Here is a 21,353-nt window from a genome sequence, read left to right as displayed (position 1 = left end):
CACACACACACACACACACACAAAGTCACTTGGTTTTTCTAGTTCTATGCCTTCATTCACATCCAGTGGTTCTGACTGAATCATCCTGAACCCCATAAATCACCCTGAGAACACAAGTCTCTTGCTGTGTTCCCTCCTCCAAGCCCTGACACCTCTATACTCCCTGAAACTCCACCTTTCTCATTTCAGACACCGCTGGGCTGCTTAGATGTTTTTAAGCATGTCTTCTGAAATCTATGATTATCTCTGCTTAATTGAACCACTGTAGCCCACATTTGGGGGTAGATGATGATGACTTTGAAAGATGCAGGGATCCTGCTAAATGAGTAGCCAGCCCTACTGAAGGCTGCATGAAGGAAATACTGGTTTCTTTCTTTTTTATCCATTTTTATTAAGAATGTTTTTACCAACTCCCCAAAGAGCCAGAAGAGGATAGACTCTCAGGGGTGAAAATGTGAAAATGAAAGACTCTGGTCGGGTGGTTTTTGCCAAACCTGGGTGGCAGGAAGGTCACTTAGAGCAGTTCTACAAACAACAGGTTCCTGGAGCCCACTCCAAAGGGACTGCCGGGGGAGGTTCAGGCTCAGCTTTTTCAAGACCATTGCAATGTTGGAGTACCGAGTTCCAGCATGTTGTATAACCTCTCTGAGCCTCAGTTTGCTCACATATAAAATAAGAATAATAACTACTTAATGGGTTTGTTGGAAAGATTAAATGAGGTAACATCCAAAATCTCTCGTGTACTGCCTGACTTATGGTAGGTCAAAAGTAAAGCTAAGCCAATACAAAGGTCTCCCTGGGACATACCCAACAAAGGCAACCTCTGAGACATCTCCAGTGGTACTGGAGGCAGACTGCCTAAGTCTGACTTCTGGCTCCACTAAGTCTGTGACCCTGAGAAAGCTACTGAATTTCTCTATTTCTCATCTGCAAAAGAAAGTGACCTATTATACATAAAATAATTCTCGGGAAATTAGGATGGAAATTAAGTTGGTTCTTGCATGTAAAGTGTTTAGGAACTATAACGGGTACTCAATAAATATTGACTATAATCATTACTGTTATACCACCTTTTTTAAAGCAAGCATTTGTGACGAAAGGAATGTTGACCTTGAAGTGTTCAAGTCCTGGTTGTAGCCTTGTGCTCTAGAACAATGCTGTCCAATAGAAATATAATGCAATTTCCACAGATAATTTTAAGTTTCCTAGTAAACATGTAAAAAGAAAAAGGTACAATTTGTTTTAATAATGTATTTTTCTTGACTTAATATATCCAAATGATCATTTCAACATGTATTCTAATATAAAACTTTATGGAAATATTGTACATCATTTGTTCTCTACAAACTCTTTGAAATGCAGTGTGTCTATTACACGTAAAGCACATCTCACATTAGATTGTCACATTTTCAATGCTCAGTGGCCACACATGACTAGTAACTACCATATTGGACAATGAGGAAATACCAGATTTCTGAAGTAAGTCCCCTCACTTTGATGTGCCCCAATGATCTCATTTGTAAAAATGGAGATAACTTTCATGGGTTTGTTTACACAAGAAAACGAGCAAACTTGAGAGTGTCTTGTTGACTGGAAAAGACTGTATGTAGTAGACTTTCTGCAACATTTGATGGTCAAATGCAACACAATTCTCACCTGGTCAAGTCCCCAAGTCCTATGTTATCTGAGCCACCACCCAGGAGAGCACCAGAGGAGGCACTTTCCTATCGGCAAGTGAAAGAGATTTTAGCTGCCAATGTTTCCAGAGACAGAAACTTCAAGCCCTCTTCTCCCTGCCACCAACCGCCTCTACCCCCAATGGCCAACACTTTTGCTTCTACTCTCCCTTGATTGTTGAAATTCCTTTGACAACTTTCAATATATAAGTGAAGATCATTTTAAGATATAAATAAACCTTTACTTCCCTCTAATAACACCCCAGTTTGGGACTTCATTATTTCTTCTTTTTTATTTTTTTAATTAAAATTTATTGGAATGACATTGACTCACAAAACCATACAGGTTTCAATTATACAACTCAATGAAACACCGTCTGCACACTGCATTGTGCACTGTCAGCCCCGAGCAAAGTCTCTTCTTTCCCCATGTTCCCACTCCTTGTCCACCTCCACCTACTCCTACTCTCCCTGCCTGTCAGGCTGTCGCCTCCCTGTTGTTTGTATCTATGTGTTATGCATATATGTTTTTAGCTAATCCCTTTAACATTTTTTTTTTTTTGTATTTTTCTGAAGTTGGAAACAGGAAGGCAATCAGACAGACTCCCGCATGTGCCCAACCGGGATCCACCCGGCATGCCCACCAGGGGGCGATGATCTGCCCATCTGGGGCATTGCTCTGTTGTGACCAGAGCCATTCTAGCTCCTGAGGCAGAGGCCATGGAGCCATCCCCAGTGCCTGGGCCAACTTTGCTCCAATGGAGCCTCGGCTGCGGGAGGGGAAGAGAGAGACAGAGAGGAAGGAGAGGGAGGGGGGGGAGGGGAAGAGAGAGACAGAGAGGAAGGAGAGGGAGAGGGGTGGAGAAGCAGATGGGTGCCTCTCCTGTGTGCCCTGGCCGGGAATCGAACCCGGGACTCCTGCACGCCAGGCCGACGCTCTACTACTGAGCCAACCAGCCAGGGCTCTCACTGGCTTATTTCACTTAGCATAATAATCTCCAGGTCCATCCATGCTGTCACAAAAGGCAAGATTTGGGGCTTTTTTGGCCATGTAATATTCCATTGTATAATTACCACAGCATTTTTATCCACTCATCAACTAATGAGCACTTGGGCTGTTTTCAGATCTTGGCTATTATAAATAATGCTGCGGTAAACACAGGGGTGCATATATTCTTTCAAATTGGTGTTTCAGGATTCTTAGGATAAATTCCCAAGAGTGGGATCATTGGGTCAAAAGGCAGTTCCATTTTTAAGTTTTTGAGAAAACTTCACTTTTCCACAGTGGCTGCATGAGTTTGCATTCCCAAGTTTCTCATTACTTCTTCGAATTTTCCTACAAATAATAGTCTCCGATATTGACAATTTACTAAGTGCTTATTCTCCACCCCATCTGGAGGAATACAGATTCTCATTAGTAAGTAAATGCCAAGTCAAGGTCCTTTGGAAGATCAGGTTTGGTTAAGGGTAAAGACATCAAAAAAGTGGGAGGTACAGCAAAAGGAAGGAGGGCTGTGAGGTTGGCGTGTCAAAGACATAGTGATGCCTGTGTAAGCCTGCCTGGGGGAGAGAGAAACTTGGACAGTTTATCACAGGCCCCTGTGGTGCAACAAAAAAATCACAAAATTTAGAGAACTTAAGTTCTCTCTTTTCTCCTCCCTTTTTCCCTTCCTTCTCCCTCCTTCTTTTCAATCTTTCATCTCTCCTCTTCTACCCTCTCCTTCCCTTCTTTTCCCTTTTTTCTCTCTCTCTCTCTTCTTTCCCTCCCCCGCTCTCTCATCAGATGACTAAATCATTAAATATATCTGCATGCTTCAATATTTTCTCACATGCATAATGGAAAATGTATGTCATAACAATAATAATTTCTATCTCATGAGGTTTCTTTTTCAAGGAAAAAATGAGATCTGCCAGTGAAAGTGCTCGGTAAACTGTCAAGTTACATACACAAAAGCTAGTTGTAATAGGAGTGTTTTTTAACACGTAGTCTTAGAGGAGTTTGCTAAGGAGATTGGCATCAAAATGACCTACTTTTCACTGTTATTTCCCTTGAGGCTAGTGACCCTCTTCTTCTCTGAATCCACGCAGAGTGAAATCCCTGTCATATGCAATTGGAAAGTTCTATATTTATAAAGACACACAAAGTTCTGCCTAAAGAAAGGCCACATAAGGCTTACAAACTGCCTTTAGAAGAATTGTGTTATGTAGTGTGTGTTATCCAGTTCCTGTGATTTGTTCTAAGAATGTTTTATTAGAGGTTAAAACAACATGCTTTTTAAAACATTGGACTGTAACACAGGGACATTTTATTTACCAATGTTCATCAAAAGAAAATATATCTCTGGACTGAATTACCGATCTGAGGTCACACGGTGGGGAGGACTCTAGAATTCCATGGCTGCATGCTCTATTCCTTAGCACAAGAGCAAAACTCCACTCGGCTAACAAATACGTGGTAGTTTCCCCTCAGGAAAGGGACCAGGACCAGAGAGAGAGAGAATGAAGTTCCTGATACATGCCAGTGGCTGTGCCAAATGCTTGGCATGCATTGATTCACTGACTTCTCAGCAGCTGGTTTATGCCATCTTCCTGTTTTACAGATAAAGAAATGGAAGCATGGTCAGGGTACTTACCTTGTCTAAGGTCACACTGCTAGTAAATAGATTGTAACGTCAATGTGTTCCATTGACTTTTGGTTTTAATTAGGAGAATCCTGGTGTGTGCAATATCAAAACCAATGTCTTTTGTGGGTCATTTTTCAGCTATGTGAGATTTACTCAAACTTTGTGGATAGCCATTGCTATAGTTCAACAAAAGAAAGCTACTTTTAGAAATCCTGCTCTTTTGGGCTTTCCCTAGACGGGACTATCCGTTGAAAGCCTACATGGAAAATCAGAGAAAAGTGCATAAACAACAAGTGTAGAAGTCAGTGAATTTTCATAAAACGAACACACCCACATAACCAGTACCCAGGCCCAATGATAGGTTATTGCCAGCCCCCCAAAGGCCCCCCCAAAGGCCCCTCCCAGTCACTAACCCTGCAAGCTACCCCTATCTTGCTTTCTAATAGCATAAATTCATTTTTGCTTTTTTTAAAACTTTCTATAGCTGAATCATATTTTTATGTGCTCTAATATCTGGTTTATCACTGTTGTTGCCCCTGGCAGTTATGCTGATTGACTTACCACCCCAGAACCTGCAAATAGTTGTTAGCACCTTCTCTAGTGGGAAGAGAATTTGATTAAGTGAGGCAGATAAACAGAAGGTCATTTACATTTCTATGTGCTGCCTTTGAGTAGAAAGTAGGGGAAACTTGACAGGTATGTTTCTGATATATACAGAACTATGTCAAAATTGTAGGTAGAATGACCCCTTCTATCAAATCTAAAATAAACTCACGTAAGCTGAGAGTAAAATGGTAGTTACCAGGGGATGGGGTAAGGGAATTGGGAAGGTGTTGGTTAAAGGGTACTTAGTTTCAGATACACAAGGTGAGAAAGTCCCAGAGATCTACTGTAGAGTATGGTGCATATATTTAATACTGAATCATATATGAAAAATTTTTAAAGGGTAGATCTTATGTTAAATGTTATTATCACACACACACACACACACAACACACACACACACAGTGGGAGGAAGGAAACTTTTAGGGCACCTGAGGTCTGTTACCACCTGGGGCACTGACTTCATAACTGCTGAAATCTGTTTCCATGTTTTCAAACTATGAGCAGCAAGCTATTTGCGGCCAGGCTGAGGTTTCCCGTTAGCCTTTCCTGTCACCCTTCTCTGGATCTCTCCTTCTCAACACCTCCCTGCTAACACACACACATTTCTACTGGATTTGCATGAAAAAAAAATTGGGGAAATTGGAATATGGCCTACATATTAGCTGAAATAAAAAAATTATTAAAACAGAAAAGGGGGATCATAAAAAAGAATGTTATTCAACATTTCGATTCTGTACATACATATGCACACTTACACATATGCACAAAGTAGTTAGCATGGTGACCTCAGCTTGGCAAAATGTGACATTTTTATCATTGCAAACTTTTACTTCTCTGTAATTTTCTGATTTTTGTAATGCACCTATATTCCATCTATAAATGCAGTATTTACAAAATGTGCATAATACATAAAATATTTAGGCTGATTTTGTATGTATTTTTCTCTTCTGCCTTCCTTGTGAGATTTGGTGTATTTTCTTCCCTCATTTTACAGAAAGAAATTTAGTCTCAGCAAACTCTGATAACTTGCCTGAGGTCACTCACTGAAGCAAGATGCAGGACCAGAACCAACCAGGCCTTTGGAGTGAATATTGCACAGCCTCCCTGTGCTAATAGCTGTATTAGGTGGGTCAGAAAAGGAAACAGGAGACTCAAGAAATGACAAATTTAATAAAGCAATTACACAATTTCAAATAGCAAAGACCTGAGAGTAAGATGTCACTATAAATGCAGCATTTTCAGGAATGCATGCATTTTTTTTTTAATTTTTTTTTTATTTATTCATTTTAGACAGGAGAGGGAGAGACAGAGAGAGAGGAGAGACAGAGAGAGAGGAGGGGGGAGGAGCTGGAAGCATCAACTCCCATATGTGCCTTGACCAGGCAAGCCCAGGGTTTCGAACCGGCAACCTCAGCATTTCCAGGTCGACGCTTTACCCACTGCGCCACCACAGGTCAGGCCTACATGCATTTTTAACATGGAGCTAAATCTTCTTATTTCTTAGATCTGGATAGATATAGTCTTGCCAGAAATCTTGCTCTAATAATTTAACTTCTGACTTCTTAGCTAGTGCTTAAGGTAAATTAAATATAATCATACCTCTTTAATACCTGTCACACAGACATGTTGCGAGGATTAATGAGTAGTGAGTTGGAGTTTCTTTGAGAACAAGCTGTATGAATTCTGCATGTTATTACAGATTAGCGTTAAGTATAATTATCCATCCATTTTCTCTTCCTGTTTCTCAGGGTTCAATGCAATACCTACCAGATCTGCAGAAGGAAGTAAACCATCCTTTGCCACTCTTGTTGGAGTGAAAGAGGGAAAGAAGGGAAAAATAGAAGGGAGGTTGGTTCTCCTTCTTCCTCCTTCCCTCTGAAAATTCTTGACAAATAGGGTTGACCCCATGACCGTACACTGTTTCATTATCTGCCTGTTTCCCCTTGAGACTTGCTTCTGTGGAATTAAGCATTGTTTCTTTACAGAGCCATTTTTGTAAAACAGGAAACAGGACCAGCTTCTTAGGCATGCAACTTGTACAATTGCACAGGCCCCACACTCAGAAGAGTCTTGTAGTTACTGTCTTGAAACTCAAATAATTTTCATCTTATTTTAAGTGTTTTTTAAGTAGTCTGATGGGACAATGTGTAGTAGTATACTCCAATGGCCTTAGGGCCATGGCTAATACACTGTGCTGCCTTCTGCTACCTGCCTGCTTCCCTTGGATGTGTTCTCAGCCACCCATTTCCTTGACCCATGGCACCCTGGGACTCACCCAGCATCCCTCTCCCTGCCCCCACCCATGACCACAGCTGACATCCATTTCTAGAGCGGGTCTGGCTGCAGGTGCAAAGAGTAGGACCTGTGTGCTTTGCAAAATTTCAAGGGGGGCATAGTAGTAGTCATTTCTGCCCTGGCTTGGGATGGTTGTAACATGGTAGACAGTGGCCATGTCTTGGTGGGGGTGAGCCTCTTGTTCACCTCTGATCTGGGTATCTAGCATGTCCTAGTACAGAGGTTGTAGTGCCCTTAGGTGTCATCTGTCTGTTGTGGATTGGCACATTGGAACTGCGAGGAAGGGAAATGGGTGGCTTTTTCAGAGCCTGACCCTAGCTAGGGCACAGCACACCAAGACAGCAACTGGCAGAGGGGCCCACCCAAGCCACTGGCGAGCTGTGTGTGTGTCCAAAGCCATAGGAGGCATGGCCTCCAGAGTCCTACGAGGGTCTGCACTCTTGCCTTGGTATCCCCATGCCTGGGGAAACATGACATTACAGAGTGAGTAAAACACACCACACCATTCATTAACTGGGCCAGAATAACATAAGATGTCGACCATAAAAAATACCTGGATGTGGAATATATAAAAACTCTTTGCAATTTTTCTGTAAATTAACTATTTTAAATAAAAAATTTAAGGAAAGATAACACTACTATGACAGGTAAAGAAAGAAAGAAGGGAAAAAGTCAAGTCTGATGGGACAGTGGAATATACGCCAGTGTCCTTACAACTTCCTACTTTACTCCCTTTAAAGTACTTTTTCCTGCTTTTTGAACAAGGGGCCCTGCATTTTCATTTTGTACTGGATTCTGCAATTTATGTAACTGTCCCTGACTGTAAAAACCCTTGTTAAATATGCAATTCTTCTCTGTTCTTTCCTGTTTCTCCTCACCTCCCAATGCTAAGCCTTTGGGTTATTTTATTGCCATTAATAATTATACTCCTATGCCCTGGCTGGTTGGCTCAGTGGTAGAGTGTCGGCTTGGCATGCAGGAGTCCCAGGTTCAATTCCCGGCCAGGGCACACAGGAGAAGCGCCAATCTGCTTTTCTACCCCTCCCCCTTTCCTTCCTCTCTGTCTCTCTCGTCCCTTCCCGCAGCCAAGGCTCCACTGGAGCAAAATTGGCCCAGGCGCTGAGGATGGCTCTGTGGCCTCTGCCTCAGGTGCTAGAATGGCTCTGATTGCAATTGCGACAGAGTGACACTCCAAGATGGGCAGAGCATCGCCCCCTGGTGGCATGCCGGGTGGATCCTGGTCGGGCGCATGCAGGAGTCTGTCTGACTGCCTCCCCATTTCCAGCTTCAGAAAAATACACACACACACAAAAATTATACTCCTATGTATTGATCACCTATTAAGAACTAGCCGCCATACCAGACACTTTATATACTTTCTCTTATTTAATCCCTTTATAACCTTATGAGATAAATATTTGTATTACATTATAAGATGTAAGATTTGTATTACATTTTAAGATGTAAGAAATTACGGTCCAGGATCACACCGTTGAGTGGTAGAAGAGAAAGTCAAAGTGTGTGAGTCCCACTGCAAAGCTGCTGATCTTTCCAGGATGCTAGAGTTGTTCCATCCCGCCTCTCCGTGCCCAAGCACTTGCAGGCTGCTTGGTCAAGCCTTTGGTTTCCATTCCTTCAAGCACTTAGTATCTGCTAGGTACCAAGCTCTGGATCTGGTGCTGGTGCTACAAAGTTATAATGTAAAGGTCAATCCTGAGCTGCGTTGGACCTGTCCTTTGGCTATACCCATAATCAGCAGGGGTTCAATGCCCCCAAAGTTAGCCCCCTCTGACATCTGTGCCTCCTCTCTTAGTTAATCTCCTCTACGATAAGAAGGCTCTAAAAATGGGACACAGAGTCTTGACTATGCATTAAGAATCTGGGAAGAAACAAATCCTCATTAACTTCAAAATGTAATATTTTTCACTTAAAAATATTTTGGCCTGTTCTGTCGTGGTGAGGTGGATAAAGCGTCAACATGGAATGCTGAGGTCACTGGTTTGAAACCCTGGGCTTGCCTGGTCAAGGCACGTATGGGAGTTGATGCTTCCTGTTCCTCCCCTACTTCTCTCTTTCTCTCTCCATCTCTCTCCTCTCTAAAATGAATAAATAAATAAAAATCTCAGACACAATATTTTGGCTGGCTAGAATTAAGAGAGGGCAGTGGAGTAAGAAGGTTCTGTCATATCTATTGGCTTGTCACTGACATCTCAGTATTGCACCAGCTCTGGGCGCACATATGTGCTTGTTCTATGTAATAGAGCAGAGATTTTCAACCTTTTCTTTTTTAATCTTGTGGCACAGATAAACTAATTACTAAAATTCTGTGGCACACCAAAAAAAATGTATTTTTTGCCAATCTGAAAAAAAAAATAGGTATCCTTTGATGCATTTACACCAGACGGCTATTGTCATATCGGCTGTTGTCATTTTTTGTTTTATTTGGCAGTCTAAAGGAAAAGAGGTCAGTGTCCCTGAATAAATAGTCAGGTACTGCATGGTTTTAAAATGCTTGCGTCACACCAGTGTGCCTCTTGTCGCACATCAGTAGAAAATTGCTATAATAGACGATGAATGAGCTGTGGTGGTAACACTTAATTGGATCTTTACAGAGTCCTCCTCATTCTTCAGTGCTATTGCTGTTATAATTACTGTATTTTCTTTGTCAGAAATGAGGGGAAATCGGATCCCTTTTTTCCTCTCAGTGAAAAAAAAAGTATCCTCTCATTTTACAGTCATTCTGCATATCATTAATTCAAAAGGCTCTGAGCAAGTTGCTCATCCCCCACTGTCCTAAGGAATGGCTGATCTAAGTCACCACAGGCTGCGATATGGAGACACTAAGGTAGTAAAGACCAGCTAGTTGGGAACTGGTTGGACTTTTTCTTTTATGATAGGCTGGGAACGTGGATGGGAGCATTCTGTCTCTTCAGAAAAACCTTCTTGGAAAAAGTGCTCTGTGGAAGGAAACAGAGGAGGCAGGGGGTGTTTTGGACACACTAGAGAGAAAGTAAGGAGATTCTTTCATGTTGAAGCGGCATTGCAAAATTGAGGAAGAAAGCAGGCAAGGTACAGGCACGTCTGGCTTGAATTGGGGTTTACTGAAAACACCTCAATTCTTGTCTGCACAGTTTTGAGGAGTGTGAAAAAAAAGAGGAAGTCATCTCCAGTGGTTTTGTGGGGTTTTTAAAAGTATGACACACAGGATATTGACTTTTGACCCGTTTATCCTGAAGTGAACACATAGTTGGGGAATAAACAGAACACCTGTTCTTCGAAATGTGCATCTGGGACTACAGGAATCATCTATTTATTCCCTCTTCAGCTTCAAGTGTGAATGCTCCACACATACATTTATTTAAATGATATTAAAAAGCTACATGGTCTCCCTAGAATTTCTTTATGAACACATGAAAAATGTATTCTAAATCTGACAGAAGTGTGTGTCATCTTTTCTTTTTTATATAATTTCATACAAGATTTTTAATTTTATCAGTGCCTATTGTTTATATTCCAGAAAGGTTGGTAGAGTTCATTGGTGTCGTATATACAGGAGAGTCTGACTGATTTTCATAATTGGCTGTAGCACCATTAATTCATTCTGCATTTATAAAGATTCATTCAGTGGTTGCTAACGTGGGTTGTGTTTTTTTTTACGTCAGTAAGTATTAATTTAGATGCACAAATTTTTATTTCTTTTTTTTTGCTTATGGAATGACATTTTGAGAACTTAAATTTAAAAAGAGGTTTTATTTTATCCAGCAAATATATGATCTTAAAAACAGTATTTTTTGAATAGTCCACTGAGAAATATCCCCAGAAAGTCCAGATTCCTACAACAACAAACCAGTGCCCCTGACTTGAATCAAAATGAAAATCTGCAGCGTTCACATCTGGCTCCACCTGCAAGTCCGGTTCAGAATTTCCCTGCGATCCTGGCAATAGCAGAGAAGTTTTAGCTTTGTTTAGTATAACAAGAGCTGCCAGACTCCCAGGCCAATAAACGTGTTCACAAAGAACTCCAGACAGTCCCCCATAGCCTGAGGTCTTATCAGGGAGACCTCATTTGGCTCTACTTAGGGGAGAGCTTCAGAGAAGGGGGAAGAATAACCCATGCCTCTCACTTGTGCGGGTCAGTGTTTGCGGAATTAAAAGTTAATCCAACAGGCACACATTCCGGGGAATGAATGAATGCGCAGCCTTCCAATGAAACTGTTAGCGCCCCCCCCCATTTTCGCCTGTTTCATTTAGAAGAAAAGCAAAATGAGCGAACGCTTTCCTCATTTCTCCTCTAGACGGCAAACACTCAGAAGTGACATCACGCACCCTAAACAGCCCCGAGATGACTAAGGCAGACAGAGCCTGAGAAAGCTCACTGCTCTGCCTTTAGATTTAGGACACATGCATGACGATGAGTTTATAAGGGATGATTCCCCGCCTCCTTCCTCAGGGGAAGTTTCTTGATAGATCACAGACACCTCATCCAGGCAGGGGGGGTGAAAACCTGGCACCAGCCATCCGGGCCAGAGAGCACCACGGTGATTTGTTCTCCTGGTGGAGAGAGCTGGAAGGAAGGAGTCGGCGCGCAAATAATGAAGGAGCACGGGGCCACCTTCAGTAGCTCCGGGATCAGCAGCGGCAACGGTGACTCTGCTATGGACAGCCTGCAGCCGCTCCAGCCTAACTACATGTCTGTGTGTTTGTTTGCAGAAGAATCTTATCAAAAATTAGCAATGGAAACACTGGAGGAATTGGACTGGTGCTTAGACCAGTTAGAGACCATACAGACCTACCGCTCTGTCAGTGAGATGGCTTCTAACAAGGTAAGAGGGGACCGTTTTATTCATTCAAGTGGGACCGCGCATGGAGCTCCGGGCTCCCCTGGCCCCTGCCTGCCGCAGAGGTGCACCCGGGACGCAGTTGTAAGAGTGGGTTTGTTGATCTGCTTCAGAAGATTCTGTTCCCAAGTGCCAAACTTGCTTTGTATCTTGATGCTTCAGGAAAGTTTAAAATCCTCAGCACGCTTTAATTTCCAGAAACCGAACTTTCTTCTTGATGTAGTTCAGAATAGATTTGAAAAAGTGTTTATAAAGTGTACAAATCACTGAACACATGGAAATACATTTTTTAAAAACAACTATCAGGAAGATAAAATCTGAACGAATATACAGCATAAAATATGTAAAAATGTGGCATTGCAATCAGGTGTTTTACATATATAATATATATATATTTATTTTTTAATGAGAAAATAATGTGCCCTCCATATATCGATGGAGGGAATGGTTTCCCCTGAAGTTTAATAAGTTATGAAATTCTTCTCAGGACATTCTGAGATTTTTCTAACATTTATTTTTTTATGTTGGCATAATTTAAGATTAAAAAAAAGTAAATAATGTATAGTCTCCAAAAAAAGAAAGTTTGCTGCTTTTCTAAGTGTAGATTTGAAATCAAGTTTCACCCATGCTGCAAAGAAATGGTTTAACATACAATCTCCAGACAAAACTTAGTATTGAAGATCTTTAATGGTCTATCATTACAGAATTTGTTTATTAACCTGGATTCAGACTGCTAACTGATGTAGTGAGAGTTGTTGTTTTTGCATATATTTTTCCCTTGAAGAGTGTAGGCATGTATGTGCGTGAGTGATTATACATACACATATATAGAGATGGAAAGCTTTCACACTTTACCCTCATGAGCTCACATTTCCAGAATCCCTAATTATACTAGCCTGAGGTATTACTGTTTCATGGTTCCGGGACTAGGAAGAGATTTTTCTCCATACCTGCCAGCAGGCCCTTTCCAGCCCTGAGGTACACTAGTGAATGTGGGTCCCTCCTCCCTCTTTCCTGGAGTTAAAAGTATCACCTTCCTATCAAGGCTTGCTGGCTCCTGCTCAAAGGATCTGAGCAGAGGAAGCATTGCCTCTGTAGGAGGTCCTGCAGGAGGGGAGGGGAGATTCTTCTTTCTCCTGGTTTATCCGTTAATGAAAGGGCAACCCCCCCCCCGTTTTTTTACACTTTAGTTCACATTCAAGTAAAAAAAAAGAAAGAAAACTTTTGAGGTTTAACTATTTAAATTGTTTTTCTCTGAAGTTCTCAATTGAAGGCTAAATCCTGGGTTTTTACAGGCTGTTGTAAATCTCGATTCACTGCTTTTCCATGAGAAGGGCTTAACTGCATAATTTCTCTAAACCACCCTGTCCTCCATGTGCGAGCATTTTCATACATGCTTTATTTAACTTTTGGAGCATCAACAGATCCCCTGTCCTGTGCATTTTGTGACCATTGACACCCATACAAGATGTAGATCCAACTTCTGAGGGTAGTTTTTCAGCAGGTTTCACCATAAAAAAACACGCTGAACTTTCTTCTGGAATCACTAAGATAAAATAGGTAATTAACTCAGGGGGGCAGGGCGGGGGAAGGCTAGTCGTTGAGAAACTGCAGATGGCCCCTGTTTTTCATTTTGAGCATTGATGAGTTGTAGATTCCAGCTAGGTTTGTGTCTGGAGGGCTGAAGTTAAGCATTGTCTGTCTTACAAATGTATTTAAAATTTTTTATAGTCAGTGTCATAGTTAATAAGACTCTGAGACCAGAGAGACTGTGTCAGTCCGGCTAAGAATCCCAGTCACTTCAAGCTTCCGCTCCTCCTTTATGGTGTTGTGTGCGGGAAGCAATGAAAGTTGAATAGAGCTAACCCTAAAGAAAGGGCTAACCCTTACTTCAGTTCTCATGCAGTTAAGCATGCCGCCTCCCCTATTTTCTGAATCTGCAGGGGAAAGGTGGAAGGGCTAAGGAGTCAATCAGTGGATGAATAATGCCCAGCTGACAGCTAAAGTCAATTTCAATTTTTAAAAAAGATCTTTCTCTTTTTACTTAGCTCCCTTTACCCCCCCCCCAAGTCCTGATTAGATAATTGTCTCAGGTAAAGTTTAATCCATGGCACATTAATATCATGTAATAAAACACAATACAATATAATATAATATGAATAGTTTTGTGGTCAATTCAATTTTAAATGCTATTGAAATTATTGGAGCATTCCATCCTAGTTGCTGTTTAAAAATCTAGTCGTCATCATCATAATCATTCTCAGTACTGTGTAGTCTTTGGTTTAGTCATCTTTTGCTTACCCTCACTTAAAAAAATGAGCCATGGCAAATCTCAGAGGTACATACTTGACAGTAAGTGTGAGACGTTCTATAAAGTATGTGAAAAGCATCCTCCAAGAAGGAAGATGGGCTGTGGAGTCAAAAGATCATGCTTCACATCCTGTTCCTATAGTTTACTTGGCCAACCTAACCCCTCTATGACTTAATTTTCTCATCTGTAAACCTACCTCACTAGGTTGCTGTGATTGACATAATGCATCTAAAGCACTCAGCAAAGCACCTGATGTGTAGTAAAACTTTAATCATTGATAACTTATTAGTAGCATATACTACATCTTTGCAAAAAATTATGTGTCCCTAATTCTGAGCAGCTAAGTGACTACCGAATTTTTTTGCAGCCTCTGAACTTATTTAAGATGGGAGAGCAAGTGTTTCCCTTAAGTAGTGTTTGGAAATTTCCTATGTGCCCATCTATATGTAGCTGGTAGAGAGCTGACTGGGTCTAGTGGAGGAAAAGTAAGCGGTCTTCCATATTTACTTCATCTGGGTAGGGTTGGGTGGATTTTGTTGTTTTTTCCTAATCCTTTTATATTTTGAAGAAAACTGTGACTCAAAGATTGTAACTGGCTTTCCCAAGTGTGCTTTAGAGCCCAGAAAGTTAGATAAGGAACTGTTTCTGTGACTTATAAAAACATAGTCTTCTTGGCCTAAATTTCCCTCAGTCTTTTATGCTGGCCACAGGCCAAATGGAACCCAGATTCATAAAGAAAGATGCAGTCAGGTGGGTTGATAGCATAGATTATTTTGCTCCAAGAATTACAACAAGATGGAATAAATTAAACAGGAGTTGTGTGAGGCAATGACATTGTTTTTCAAGATGAAATGGATGTCTAGTGATCCTTTTACTAGCAGCCCAAGTTCAGTTAGATGTGTTAGAGCTGTTTTCTTTAACGACAGATTGGTTTCTTAGATTTGTTCATTGATTTTGGTGTTTCAACTTTTTTTGCCTCCTGAATTAGAAGAATTGTTTTATACTTCAGTGACATGCATCAGAGCATGAGTTCCTCAGTGGCAAAACAGTCAGATGTTTTGAAAACAGGATGCTTTGGTTCTGCATTACAAAAAAGAGGAACGGAAAAAGAAACAGTATAGAAAGGAAGAAACCAAATAGCCTCAGCAGGATCCCCAGCCCAACGGGCATAAACACTGACCTATCTTCCTGACCTTCACTGTGGCTCAGTTCCTGCCCTGTGTCACCGAAGCTGACTGAAGTCATTGGAGGAGGATAGGAGGAACGGCACAGCTGCCGTGAGGGTGACTAGAATTTCCTGTCTCCTTCCTGACAGATGCAGTCAGAAAAGTACAGAGTTGCAACAACAGTGGCTGAGGAAGGACCAAGACAGAACAATCCCAGTGAAGCATAGTTGTGACTGAGGAGAAAGAGGGCAGCTTTTACTGGGAAACGGTCGCCTAACATTTTCAGGTGAAAACAGGCAAAGGGATCACTCATACCCAGCACACTGCAGGTTTTTTGAAAGATGAACATGCTCTGGTATTCATGAAGGATCTATGTTTAAGCAACTCCAAATTGTTCTGACTAGCACCCTCACTATCCTTTTCTTTCTAGACTAGTTTTGCTTTGGGACTATTCTATGTGTACTACACAGGTTTGAGCCCTAGCAGGAAATATCAATCCTGAATAATATCAGTACTTTCTTTGGACCGAAGCATCAGGACCTAGTACTTCAGTAAATGTTTGCTAAGAAAAACTATGAGGTAGGAACGGTGGATTGACAGTTCCTTTTCTCGGAAGGCATCATGAAATCAGCTACAGATACCATCACAGGGGAAGTGAGTCCCCCTGGCTGCGTAAATTCCTTTTTCTAGTTATTCAAGTGTGGTCCTACTGGAGTGTTGAGTGTAAAGGCCACTAATTGACTAGTTGTATGTGCTCTTGGATGGGAAGGATAAAGGCATACATCTTCCAATCTGTAACCACCTGGGACCCAAGCTGTACGACACTGGAATGTGATCATGGTAGACTGATTATGTTACCATGGAATGAAACCAGAATATTACTGGTGGAGTTAGACGGAACCTCAGTTCAAACACCTCAGTTCTTGAGTTTGGCTGAGAAAGAATCTAGAGCCAAGACTTCAATTGAAGGAAAAAGTCTATTTAGAAAGTTACACAGGTAGAAAGAAGTGAGCCAGCTGGGCTGCCTGGGCTCAGCAAACAAGTAACAGAAGCAAAAGAAGGGTCCTTGGAGCGTAGGAGAAAGAAAAGCAGAGGTACTGAGCCTGGGGAAAGGCGTGGTGTGCTCCAGAGAGACAGAACACGTGTTGGGTCCTCAGTCCCGAGGGACTTGATCCTGGAGGTCTCAAGGAAGGATTTTAATAAACTATTCACCAGCTTTCTAGGTGTGTCATTCAGGGTTGTGAGCTATAATGATTGTTCAGTGCCAGAGCAAGTGGTCATTCGTCATTGCAGCTGGTCCTGATGTCAGCCATGGCATTGCCCTGCCTGGCCTTGCTGCTTTTCTGGGCCTGGAGCTGAAACACAACTGAGGCCTAGATTTTATCTTTAATGTGACCAAAACTCATGTGTTCATGGTCAACAGACCTGAAACTTGGCTCCTGCAATTATTTGATGCCAGTCAGAACCCTGTTGTGTTGATGGCTTAATGCATAAGTGAGTAGTCATGCAAGGGCTTGTATGGGAGTCATATGCAGTTATTCTTAAGCCCCCTTGTTCCTCCTCTAAGGGGGTCTACCACCTGGCTAGCAACATGCCCGGGGAGGGAAGGAAAGGCGAGGGTCCAAACCACATACATGACAAGCGATATGCTACAGGAATAAATGTTACCCTGGGAATGAGGTTCTTATTTTCCCGATTTTGCCTATTGCTAGGCACCTGGGGCTTCTCACCCTGATGACCTTTCCTACCTGGTTTATTGTCTTTTGTCTGCTCATTCTTGTCTAACTGCCTACCACAATTACCCTAAATTTGACTGAGTCACTATGTATCTAACTGAATAATCAGTAAGTATGCGAAACATTGGATCCAGCAGAACGGAAAGAATATAGATCCTATTCATCAAGTTCACCTTAGAACTCTGTCAGGAAGATGATAAGCAGGTGACCAATTATTGAAAGGTATTCATTCCACTTTTGCCTAAAATTAAGTGATATAATTAGTGCAGTACCACCTTTAGGACAAGTGGTGTCCTTTTCCTGGGCCCCGTAATTTAAAAGAGCCCTCGCCTGCTCTTCCTCCCGCTGCACTCTGCTCCAGGAGGGGAGGCACCTGCCAGCTCAAGGGAGCCTGTGTACCCCACTCCAGACCACATTGCATTCATTTGACCCCCACATTCTCTGAGTGATTTTGAACCCACTATGGAGGGCTGAACAGGCTTTTTCCTGGGTGTGATGCAGGGTATACACCCTGAAGCCCTAAGAGTAGCAAAGAGACTGCATTTAGTTGGGACAGTTGTGCAGAAGGAACTTGGACATGGCTGTGGCAGAGCCTATTCAAAGGCTCACACACTGGTCTCTGCTGGTGGTAGGACATGAGGAAAGAAGGGGCAGGCCATGATCCAGGAACTAGATCCTGCCTGATCCTTTCCTGTCCTGTTTTAGGAGTTGAGAAATTCTAAATTTGATTTGGCCTTCCAAGCTGTCTGTCAAGGTAGAAGGGAGCTCAATGTAAATCTTTACATATTTACACTTATGGTTTGTGGCCCCACAAATAAATGTTCAATGTGACCCTGGACCAGAGGGCAGAAGAGAATGAAAATCAGTTCTGAAAGCCAAATGGGGGACTCATACATATTTTGCTCTTACTTTTTTTTTCTTTATTGTTCAGATTTATGTAAAACTGGAAGCAGCAAAGTGAGAACAGCCTGAGAAATAAGCCATGAGTTGAGTTCTAGCTCGGCCTCAATTTAGGTGTATTATCTTTAAAAAAAATTTTTTTTCCATTGATTTGAGAGAGAGACAAAGAGGGGAGAGAGAGATTGAGAGAGGAGAAGGGAGAGAAAGAGAGAGGCATCAACTTATTGTTCCACTTAGTTGTTCCATTTAGTTGTGCATTCATTGATTGCTTCTCATACATGCCCTGACCAGCGATCAAACCCCCGACCTTGGTGTGCCGGGTTGATGCCTTATCCACTGAGCCAGGTCCTAAATGTATTATCTTAATCAATTTAATCATTTTGAATCTTTTTCTTATCTACAAAACAAAATAGAGAAGACTATCTCCATGGTCTCCTTCAATTTTTGCATTCATTGATAGAACAATAATAGTAAAAATCCACCTACTATTTACAGGTATTTATTGTGTGCAGACATTGTGCTAAGCTCCTTGCCTATATTCTTCCATTAATACAGCAACCTTTGAAATAGGTAATATTGTCCCCATTTTACAAATGAGCAAAGTGAGGCTTAGAGACTTAAAATAAATTGCCTAAGGTAAAGAAGAGAGTCAGGATTCATATCCAGGGCCATTTGACTCACCATCAATGATCTCAATGGGATGATAAATATAAAGATATTTATTTAATATCTCTTATAAGGGGATTTTTGTCATGGTTTCTGGGAGGATGTACAGAATTTCTTCAACTCTGGCCATCTTTAGTTAAGTCTGCAATTACCATATTTTGGACTCTACTAGAGCAACAATTAATCATCTCAAGCTCAGTCTTTTTGATGAGAAACAGTATCCATTAACATAGAAGAGGAGGAAGAATGCCCATAGTTATAGAAAATGATTATAAAACTGCAAATAACAATATTAAACTAATCCACTGCTTATAGTGGATCAGTATGCTAAATTCGAGGCTATTTATTTCCCAAAATTCTGAATTGTGGCCTGTATGGCCAGTAGCCGCGCTGTGGTGGCCATGCTCTTGCAGGTTCTCATTGAATGTGATGTGGACAGATGGTAGAGAAAGAGTGGAGCTGAAAACTGGTGGGCCATTCCTTTTATTCTAGCTTTGTACCCGGCCAGTGTGCAAACACAAAAACACAGAGGGCTCACCAAAACCCACTCATTCAGCACTCACAAAGCTACTGACACATCTGAGTTTTCCTAGAATCAAAGGCCCACACCAGCTCAGTCACCTCTTGTTCCCCATCTCCTTCTCTCTGCACAAACTGGCTTCTCCTTCCGCACCCCGCCATCTTGGCTTCTTTTTCAACACTCTTCCTCCCTGCTCTCACTCTGCAAAAGCAAGGCCTACTTCCTCTCCTTTCTCCTTCTTTCTTAAAACTTTTTGTCATGAAAACCTGTCCTCCAGCACACATTAGCATAACAAAGCCCCTCCCAAGCAGGAAGGTAATTAGCTGTTTCACATGGGCAGCGGCCATTTTTAATAATAAAAGTGAGCAAAATCAAATAACACAAATTTTACAAACTTATTTGCCCAGCATGGCCTAAGATAAAGTTTTGTTTAAAGGATCTTAACCTACCCCAAATTCTCTTTCCCCACCCCTCTAACAGTCAAAATGAAAAGAAAATGGACAGAGGCTAATCTACTTACAAATTATTTTTTTTACTATCATTCAGATAATAAGGGCAATTTCATCATAAACTATGTCTTATCCAGTGCATGCAACATGACCATAAAATAGAGGAGTGATGCTTCTTCAGTAGCCATAATTAATATAGAGAATTTCCTAGAAGTATCATGTAGACTGTCTTTCTTGGACTTCGTCTTTAAACAAAGATAAAAGAGAAGATTAAGTTGTTGATTGTTTATCTGGCATTATTTCAGTTACTCTTTCTAAGATAAAATTGAGTTGTGTTATTGAGAGTATAATGCAGTATTCCAAGTTCGAGTGTTATATAAAAATAAAAACAAAAACAAAAAGATCTTAAAAGTTGTCTAGTGCTTTGTAGTAAATTTGATTTATATTTTACTTAATTTTTATATTTTGCATTGGTATTTACAACACTATTTTCTTCCCTGAATTCTGATTAATTTAGTCCAATCTTTTAGCTAACTCATTTAAAGTCCCCAAGTGAACAAATCTCTAAAAAACAAGCGGGAATGAAGTGAGGGAACATTATCTTTGATTGCTGCACTTCTGGCTAGCTGACAAGGCTAGCACCTCTGGCTTTCTTCTGCTATCATATATTCTCAAAATCTGATAAATTAGTCATTTTAAGGGGAACCTTTCTCTCCCCTTTAAAAAAATCAGATGATGACGTTTAGAGTGTCAAATATAATTCTAGAACAATAGAATTTTGAAAAATAGAATTCCAATATATTAATGAAAAAAATGTTTTACATTTCTTTTCTTTTTTTTCTTTTTTTTTTTTTTTTGCATTTTTCTGAAGCTGGAAACGGGAAGAGACAGTCAGACAGACTCCCGCATGTGCCCGACCGGGATCCACCCGGCAAGGGCGACGCTCTGCCCACCAGGGGGCGATGCTCTGCCCCTCTGGGGCATCGCTCTGCATGACCAGAGCCACTCTAGCGCCTGGGGCAGAGGCCAAGGAGCCATCCCCAGCGCCGGGGAGCCTTGGCTGCGGGAGGGGAAGAGAGAGACAGAGAGGAAGGAGGGGTGGGGGTGGAGAAGCAAATGGGCGCTTCTCCTATGTGCCCTGGCCGGGAATCGAACCCTGGTCCCCCGCACGCCAGGCCGACGCTCTACCACTGAGCCAACCGGCCAGGGCCTGTTTTACATTTCTTTGTTGCCTTTTTTTTTCTTTTAAAATATGTCTCGGCCTAAAAGGCTCCCAAAATCTATGCCACTATTATCTATGAAAGAAAAGCCAAGGGTGGAGTTAATGCTTCCAAAATGTTTTACTTCTAAGTATGTGTGCTCAGCAAGTGGAGAGCTCGGTTCCTTGGAAGCCAGGACCTACCTAATCAGAAAGTGCCAGGGCAAACTTGTGTCACATTCAATAGATTCACACTCTCTGCCATTTGGTAGTATGCATCCCTGCACATCCCTTTACTTAAGCATTATTCAAGGACTCTGTCTTGCCCATTCGTACGTGATACTTCACCTCAACTGCTGCTAAACTGT

The 21,353-nt window shown here is 41.6% G+C and overlaps 1 protein-coding gene across 6 annotated transcripts in view; it reads left to right on the top strand.

Annotated features, from left to right (window-relative positions):
• Positions 1-21,353, top strand: part of PDE4B (phosphodiesterase 4B) — a 549,769-nt gene that overhangs the window by 492,352 nt on the left and 36,064 nt on the right. For 5 of the 6 annotated variants that reach the window (XM_066268958.1, XM_066268959.1, XM_066268962.1 and 2 more), the window contains one exon: positions 11,912-12,024. In XM_066268958.1, the coding sequence (XP_066125055.1) occupies positions 11,912-12,024 (113 nt within the window). Of the gene's footprint in view, positions 1-11,260; positions 11,334-11,911; positions 12,025-21,353 lie in introns of those variants that run through there. The other variant, XM_066268960.1, reaches the window with a different exon arrangement.

The sequence above is a fragment of the Saccopteryx bilineata genome, chromosome 3 (assembly GCF_036850765.1).
Source record: "Saccopteryx bilineata isolate mSacBil1 chromosome 3, mSacBil1_pri_phased_curated, whole genome shotgun sequence".
Classification (NCBI taxonomy): domain Eukaryota; kingdom Metazoa; phylum Chordata; class Mammalia; order Chiroptera; family Emballonuridae; genus Saccopteryx; species Saccopteryx bilineata.
This window is presented reverse-complemented; position numbering and strand designations above follow the sequence as displayed.